An 8,936-nucleotide genomic window follows, 5' to 3' on the forward strand; every position below is an offset into this window, starting at 1 on the left:
TGATGCTTATCTTTTTCCTGCTGCTTTTGTTCTGTATTCTTTACTATAACAAACTTTAGCCACAAGTATAATTTGCTCGTGAGTCCTTCTAACAAAATCACCAAATTTGGAGTGGTCATGGGAATACCAAAACAGGAGTATGTGTTTGACATTAAAAAGAAGTCAACAGCTTCTTAAATTAACCATACCACCACTGCCCTTCTCCCCAACCAAAACTCCCCCACTATTAACATTTTGGTATATATGCCTTCTGATTTTTTTCAATGCATACACCAACACATATTATTACTTTTACCAAAATGGATTATAATTAAACATACCAGTTATTCAAGGTTAATTTATCTTAGATACCTTCCCATACCAATGCATACACATTTTTCTCATTCTCATTAACTGCTGAATAGTATTTGAACCATGTTATATGTTTAACCAATTTCCTATGAGCCAACATCTGGGTTGCTAGGCTGATCTTAATTTTTTGATCCTGCAAATGATAAATACTACGGTGAAGTCCTTGCACACATGTAGGTGAGTAATTCTGTAGAATAAAGTTTTAGAAGTTAAACTGCTGGGCCCAAAGCTAAATAGTATAAAGTTTTAATGTTTTATGCTTTGAAAGAGGAATACTCATTTTGACATCAATATTGGAATATATGGTATACCTACCACCCTTGTCACTGTCACAATGGGAAGCATCAAACTGTGCATCATCATTGGGAATATGTACTCGAGCAACCACCAGATGATTCTGCTCATCAGATGTATGAGTCCCCAGCACTAGCCAATGAAGGGCATAATCCTTTCCTTCCGGTCTGTTTAAGAAAGAAAGTCAGTCATACTAATCCTACAAGAAATCTTCAGTTGATAACAAATTCACCTAGTTCCCTCAAAATGCATTAAAATTTTTTTTTTTTTTGTTTTTGGCCAGGGCTAGGTTTGAACCCGCCACCTCTGGCATATGGGACCTGCACCCTACTCCTTGAGCCACAGGCGCCGCCCAACATTAAAATTTCTTTAGCAAGTATCTACTGAGCATTAACTACGTACCTGCTCCCATTCTGGTTACCAACTTTATAATCCCACGTGCAAATGTAAGAGAATATTCTAACCACAACATGAATGCAGAGGACTTGCTTCTTTCCTAGAGCCATCCTCCTCTGCTTAGGTTATCAATGTGAACACTATACCCATTTCAGTAAATAAAGGCAAACATCTATACAGGAGACCATCACTAATCCAATCATAAATCATGATTTCCTACCTAAAAAATGTGCTTTAGTATATTAAAATATACTAGATGCTTCCTAATAAGAGGCAACAAGATAGAATGGAAAAAATAGTGTTGAGTAAAAAAAACTGGATTTAAATCCTGGCTTGAACTAAAAGTACCTATGTGCAATCGCTTACATCTCAACCTCCCTGGGGCCTCAGTTTTTCCACCTAAAAAAATAGGTTGTAAGTGCCAATGGTAAAATGCGAAAACCCTTGTTTATGTTTATGACATCTAAAGTTTAAGGAATGAGCATTCTCAACTTTACCAAAGGGTCTTTGTGGAGACTCACCCTGAAGCCAAAGAATTTGCCAATGCCTCTTGACATGCTGGGCCAAGCAGTGATTTTTGCACTGGTTTCTATCAGTAAGGCCTTCCCTTTTTATTATCTATAATAGCAATTTTCAACAGTGCTCCATGGTTCCACCACAATAAGAAAAACGAGTAGTAGGGCTCCAGGTCCCAACACCAGATAAGTTAGACCATTTATCTGTTTCTAAATTTCAGTTGTATAAAGGATTCAATGGTTTAAGAAAAAAACCTGAAGGTTACTTCTAGGCATATAATTTAGTAATAACCTAAGAAAAACAAGATGAAATTTTACTAAGAAAAAAAAAAACACCCCACCTTAAGAACAGAATAAGGTAGCTATGGCTAAGTAATGGCAACTTGTTTGGAAGAAGACATGGGTCTTAGCTAATACATGTGATGTGCTAAAAATATGACATGGCAATCAAAAAAGGTAATTAATTTCATCTTAGATGATTTTTATACATGGGGGTAGGCAATTTTGCATGAGCAAGTGACCCCTCCCCCATATTTCTAGAGGAGGTCTTGCCCAGGCTGAACTTGGACGCCTAGGCTCAAGTGATCCTGAATAGGTGTGCAGTACCACTCAGCTTGCCCTTTTTAACCAGCAACACCACATTTAAACAATTAGGCTCTAAGTAATGTACTTCACATGGCCCTGAACAAAATGAACCTTTAGAATAGTGGCTTAAAATGAAAGGGAAAGCCAAGTACCTGTAGTCCTAACCACTTGGGAGGTTAAGGCAACAGGACTGCTTGAGCCTGGGAGTTCTTGTCTGACACTTGCAAAATAGCCAGACCCTGTCTCTTTAAAAAAAAAAAAAAAAAAAAAAAAAAAAAGTACACTTGGCAGGGCACCCATGGCTCCTGCCATTAATCCTAGCACTTTGGGAGCCTGAGACAGGTGGATTGCCTGAAGTCAGGAGTTCAAGACCAGCCTGAGCAAGAATGAGACACCATCTCTACTAAAAATAGAAAAACTAGCTGGGTGTTGTGGTGGACACGTGTAGCTACTTGGGAAGCTAAGGAAAGAGGATCACTTTAGCCTAAGAGTTTGAGGTTGCTATGAGCTGTGATGCCTCAGCATTCTATCAAGGGCAACCTAGTGAGATTGTCTCAAAAAAAAAAAAAAAAAAAAAAAAAAAAAAAAAAGGTAAGAAATTTAAACATATCTTATAATAAATATTTGAAAAAATATCAATGCTTGAGAGAAAGGAGGCACCAGAGTTATGTTAGGACTGACATAAAAGGAAAAAAGTGACTTGATTTTTGTGGAGTTAGAAAATAAGACTAACAGGTAAAAGTTACAGGTAGACAGATCAATTTCATCATAGCCCCTTCTTTCTAAGGAGCATTGCCCCAAGATGGACCGGAAGAGCTTAAAAATTTCTCGATTCAAATTCATTTATTCTATTTCCCCCAATTTGACTGTCTTATAAAGACTTTTCTTTTTACTAAAAATCATTTTATCTTCATCATTAAGACACAGACTCCTTTCCTGAACTAATGAATATAACACTCTCTTCTTCCAATATTGGATACAACCTACAGGCTGTAGAACAGTGGTTCTCAACCTTCCTAATGCCGTGACCCTTTAATACAGTTCCTCATGGTGTGGTGACCCCCAACCATAAAATCAACAAAAATAATTTTATGGTCGGGGGTCATCACAACATTAGCAACTGTATTAAAGGGTCGGGGCATTAGGAAGGTTGAGAACCACTGCTGTAGAAGGACAAATAATTTCAGAACAGTCTAAAGAGCTTATCTATTTACAGTACCAGGATCCTTTGTCCCAGTAACTCCACTGCTAGGAAATTCGCCCAACCATTACAAACGTACAACATATTAGAAGATTATTCTCAGCAGTACGGTTTGCAGTAGCAGATGATCAAAAACAAACATCTATCGGTAAGGAACTAGTGACATAAAAATTACACACTATAATACACTATATCCATAAATAAAATTCTGTAACATCCTTAAAAAGATTGAGTATATTTAAGCATGCTGATAGGAAAACGTCTCCAATATACACCCTTTCTTTAAAAATTCAAGTGAAGAACTTTCTACCATAGAAAAGATGAAGATGGCAGTGCCTGTACCTCAGTGAGTAGGGTACTGGCCACATACACCCAGGCTGCCAGGTTAGAACTCTGCTCAGGCCAGCTAAACAGCAATGACAACTGCAACAAAAAAATAGCCAGGTGTTGTGGCCAGCATCTGTAGTCCCAGCTGCTTGGGATACTGAGGCAGGAAAATCACTTAAGCCCAAGCGTTTGCAGTTGCTGTGAGCTATGATGTCACAGCACTCTATAGTGGGCGACATAGTTAAACTCTGTCTCAAAAAAAAAAAAAAAAAGAAGATATAGGTATGCACTTCTACATGCTTGGCAGGATGGGTAAGAAATTAAAAACAATGACTATCTCTGGCTTGGTGTCTGTGGCTCAAGCAGCTAAGGCACCAGCCATATACACCCGAGCTGGTGGCTGGGCCTGCCAAACAATGACTGCAATCAAAAAATAGCTGGGCTTAGCCGGGCGTTGTGGCGGGCGCCTGTAGTCCCAGCTACTCCGGAGGCTGAGGCAAGAGAATCGCTTAAGCCCAGGAGTTGGAGGTTGCTGTGAGCTGTGTGAGGCCACAGCACACTCTACCGAGGGCCATAAAGTGAGACTCTGTCTCTACAAAAAAAAAAAAAAAAATAGCTGGGCATTGTGGTGGGCGCCTATAATCCCAGCTACTTGGGAGGCTGAGGCAAGAGAATCGCTTGAGCCCAGGAGTTGGAGGTAGCTGTGAACTGTGATGCTACGGAACTCTACCCAGGGCAACAGCTTGAGGCTGTCTCAAAACAAACAAACAAACAAAAACAATGACTATCTCTGGTCTTTGGTAGCGAACGAGGAAAGCAGGTAATGTGGAAGAGGGACTTATTTTTACTATCTGAATGTTTAATATTACAAAGTTTTAGAGACTAAATTAGTCTCAACATATTTAAGAAATTTTACAAGAGATATGAAGTATCTACCAGTTAAAAAAAATCAATTTCTTTCCTTCTTTAAGAGGCAAAGTGGGCCGGGTGCGGTGGCTCATGCCTATAATCCCAACACTCTGGGAGGCTGAGGCGGGTGTACTGCCTGACCTCACAGGTTCCAGAGGCACCTGAGCAAGAGACCCCGTTTCTAAAAATAGTCAGGCATTGTGGAGGGCACCTGTAGTCCCAGCTACTTGGGAGGCTGAAGCAAAAGAGTCGCTTAAACCCAGGAGTTTGAGGTTGCTGTGACCACATTACCACAGTACTCTACTGAGGGCGACAAAGTGAGACTCTGGTCTCAAAAAAAAAAAAAAAAAACAAGGGGCGGCGCCTGTGGCTCAGTCAGTAAGGCGCCGGCCCCATATACAGAGGGTGGTGGGTTCAAACCCAGCCCTGGCTGAACTACAACCAAAAAATAGCTGGGCGTTGTGGCGGGTGCCTGTAGAACCAGCTACTTGGGAGGCTGAGGCAAGAGAATCGCTTAAGCCCAGGAGTTGGAGGTTGCTGTGAGCTGTGTGATGCCACGGCACTCTACCGAGGGCCATAAAGTGAGACTCTGTCTCCACAAAACAAAACAAAAAAACAAATAACAAGGCTCAGAGTCCATAGCACAGTGGTTATGGCGCCAGCCACACACACCGAGGCTGGTGGGTTTAAACCCAGCCCGGGCCAGCTAAAACAACGACAACTTTAACAAAAAATAGCCAGGTGTTGTGATGGGCACCTGTATTCCCGGCTACTTGGGAGGCTGAAGCAAAAGAACTGCTTAAGCCCAAGAGCTGGAGGGTGCTGTGAGCTGTGACACCACGTTACTCCACCCAGGGCGACAGCTTGAGACTCTGTCTCAAAAAAAAAAAAAAAAAAAAAAAAAACCCAAAGGGTAAATTTTGTTAATACATTTTAAATCTGTTTAACAGGAAGACCAAGAGACAAATGTACAACACAATGCTCTATTTTTAAATCCATTCAAAGGTAACTGTAAATGTCAATACTTAGAAGTCTCCATCATTTAGTTCCTCTCTGCTCTTTGTATTTTGATTGATTGTGGGGAATCCCAATGGAAGTCCTTATGTGTATGAAACTTAAGTGTTTGCCCATGAAGAATCTGGCCATTAGAGTAATTTTGTATAAAATTCTTTCTAAATTAGAATTTGAGTTAATCCTCATTTTATCATGTATGCGCACAGTACACCAATATAGCATAGACTACATGGCCAAACTCCTACCAGAAAAAGTACAAATGTATGAGAACTGTAGTACAATACAGGAGTTGTGTCAACTCTGGAGCCAACAGGTCCGGGCTGGTTAAGTCCAAGCCACCACTTACCAGCTGTGGGATCTTGGGCATGGCACTTAACCTCTCAGCCCCACTTTCCTCATTAATAAATCAAGGATGACAAAAGTACACACATCAGAATACTGTTAGAAGCGTTATGCCAAATAATTGGATGTTAAACTCTTCAGATGTGCCAGACCGTGTCCTAAATGTTAGCAATTATTACCAGAAAAATTTTAGGATTAGAGAAAAAGAACACTCTTAGAAAGACTAACAGCAACCTCAAAATGTACTCCATACTATAAGGCAATAACACCTTTTCTCTGGCCAATTGTTGCCAAGTTCTCTTTCCCTTTGCCAATTAAAATATATTCATCTTGGGTGCAGATCATGTGTGTGTTCACGCTGTAAAAATTCATCAAGCGATGGGATCTGATTTGTTGACTTTTCTGTATATATGCTACTTTTCAACAAAATTTTAAAGAAATGCATTAATCTGGGGCCCAGATAGATACTGGAATACATTTAAGCCCAAGAATTGTCAACCATAGTATCTACTCTAAACGCCATTAACAGGAGATTCTTTCTCTCCTTTTAAAATCACACACTCAGAAATCTGGCTCAGCGCCGGTGGCTCAAGAGGCTAAGGCGCCAGCCACATACACCTGAGCTGGTGGGTTCGAATTCAACCCAGGCTGCCAAACAATAACGGCTGCAACCAAAAAATAGCCAGGTGTTGTGGCGGGCGCCTGTAGCCCCAGCTACTTGGGAGGCAGGAGAATTGCTTGAGCCCAGGCTTTGGAGGTTGCTGTGAGCTGTGATGCTACAGCACTTTACCCAGGATGACAGCTTGAGGCTCTGTCTCAAAAAAAAAAAATAAAAAAAAAAAAAAATCACACGTCAGAAATCATCTCCTTAATCACTTAAGTTTTGAAAATAAAAACCACCTGCCACCTCATCCAAGGGGTAATTACACACTTATGTTCTATACATAAAACGCCAAAACTAGGAAATCCAGGACATTTATTTAAGCAAAATAAAACTTGTCAGAAACCCTTACTTAGTCACTTCAGGAAGCCACTGAACGGTAAGACTGGGCCACTGAAGAGCATGGGTCATAACCAGGTCATACAGAAACGGTGTATTCTTCTTCCAGATTTTATATTCTTCATTGATGACACGCTCTTCCACAGTATCTTCAAACACTGAAATTTGGAGAAAGCTCATACGATTAAGCGTCTGAAAAAAACCCAAGTCAGAATTCGTACACGGCTCCTGGAGGTCACCTCAAGATGGCCACACCTCGTCCACTCTTCCCTTCTACCTCTAACGTGGACACCAACAACTAACTGCTCTTCCACAACGTGAAGAAAATAACACCAGGAAGCTTATTTTTTCCACGTTGAGGTCAATACCTCCTGCGTTTACCAAGCCGGGTAATCACGCCGACAGCGAGATCATCCAGCCCGCTGCAGGCGTTCGCACCTGTTCTAAGATGAAGACCAGTGCGCAGAGGGGCTGCGCGACCCACCGAGGGAGATGAAACCACGTGCAGCGGAAACCCACAGGCCCGCTCCCTCCATCCCCCGCTGGGAAAGGCCGCGGCTCCCACGACGCCCGCGTCGGCAGCCATAGGCCGGCAGGCTCCAGAATCCCTGGGACGACAGCCGTGACACCGAGACAGTCGACGCGCGCGTGCAAAGGGCCGCCGCGCTTGTTTCCCCGCGGGGGCGCCCGCCTCCGCCCCGGGGCTGAGAGTGCCGCGCCGAGGGAGCGCAGCCGCGGGAGAAGCAGAGGAGGGAGGGAGCCCCGCTCTCGGCTCCGGAAGTGCTCCGAGCCCTCCTTGCCGCGGCCCCGTCCCGCGCAGGCCCCTCGAGGCGCGCGCCCAGCCTCGCGCCCGGCCCCGCCCCCCGCTCCACAGGCCAATTCGCGCCTTTCGCCGGCGCGTGCCGCGGCCTCGCGCGCCCGCCGCCCCCCGCGGTCCCGGCGCGCGCCGCCCCGCAGGGCCTCTTACTCTCTTTACTCGCCATCTTGCGTCGGGTTGTTCGCCCCTCGTCGCCGCCTCGGACTCCCCTCACTAGAGCAGCCGGACCGCTGGCGCTCCTGCCTTTCCCAGGCACGTCACACACTCCTAATTGTCGAAGCCTGAGCTCCGCTTGTGGCCTGGATGTTCCCCAGACACCGCGTCTTTCTTTGCTGCCTCCTCCCCGCTCGCGGGTACCGAGGTCTGAGACGCTCTTCTCTCTCTCTCTCTCCAAACTTGGAACGAGACTTTTCAACCCGCGGCTCCCAGCCCGCCCAGGCAGCTGAGCGCAGGCGCATCCGCCCTGGGAAAAGTGAGAGGCGGTGGAGAGGCGGGCCTGGGAGCCAACGGCTCAGGCTTCTCGACCAATGACGAGAGGCGGGTGGGTCTCACGCGGCGTTTGGAGGCGGACTTCTGGGGTAGGCGGGGCGTTCGGCGGCAGGAAGTTGGCAGGGCGCATGCGCGAGGACCAGCGCAGCTCCCAGGGCTGGCCGCGGGGGCGGGGCGCATGGAGGCGCGGCGTGCGGGCTGCGCGGGGGCCGCGAGCCCCGTGGCGGCGAGCCTTGGGGCCCGCGGGGCGTGGTTGCTTGAAGCGGCCGCGGTGGTGGGGGTGGAAGGGAGGGGGCAGGGAGGCTGCCACCGCTTAGCCAAGCAAAACCTCAGAGCGAGAGTGGAAAATGGTTCCTATTTTCAAGAGATTACTGTGCTCTCAAAGTCTCCCTGATAATCACGGACATGCAATTCTCTGCATCCCTGAAAGGTTCCCCTCCAGCCGACTGGCCTTTCCTGGGGCCCGGTCACACCGAGGTGGGGTTTATAGGCAGCGAAGGCGACTTCTGCGGAGGCCGCGGGCGTTTTCTGCCTGCAGCAGCTGCTGGGCCTCCGTTAGGCTAAACATGCAGCCTGTGGTCGCACAGGCCGCTGACGGGCCACAGCCGACTTGAATTACATTTACTCTCGTTTCCATGTTTGGGACCTTAAAAAGATGATTTGGTGTCTGTTCGTCTTGCAGGGGATTTTATTCCT

At 45.5% G+C, this 8,936-nt stretch overlaps 1 protein-coding gene across 4 annotated transcripts in view; it reads right to left on the reverse strand.

Annotated features, from left to right (window-relative positions):
- Window positions 1-8,296, reverse strand: part of RBBP7 (RB binding protein 7, chromatin remodeling factor) — a 31,787-nt gene extending 23,491 nt beyond the window's left edge. The window contains exons 1-3 of one of the 4 annotated variants that reach the window (XM_053580749.1): window positions 7,902-8,296; window positions 6,948-7,092; window positions 667-812 (exon numbers count right to left, since the gene is read on the reverse strand). In XM_053580749.1, the coding sequence (XP_053436724.1) occupies window positions 667-812; window positions 6,948-7,092; window positions 7,902-7,917 (307 nt within the window). In that variant the 5' untranslated portion in view covers window positions 7,918-8,296. Of the gene's footprint in view, window positions 1-666; window positions 813-6,947; window positions 7,115-7,372; window positions 7,675-7,901 lie in introns of those variants that run through there. The other 3 variants (XM_053580750.1, XM_053580751.1, XM_053580748.1) reach the window with 3 other exon arrangements.
- Window positions 8,297-8,936: the final 640 nt, after the last annotated feature.

This window comes from Nycticebus coucang, chromosome X, assembly GCF_027406575.1.
Source record: "Nycticebus coucang isolate mNycCou1 chromosome X, mNycCou1.pri, whole genome shotgun sequence".
NCBI classification, from domain to species: domain Eukaryota; kingdom Metazoa; phylum Chordata; class Mammalia; order Primates; family Lorisidae; genus Nycticebus; species Nycticebus coucang.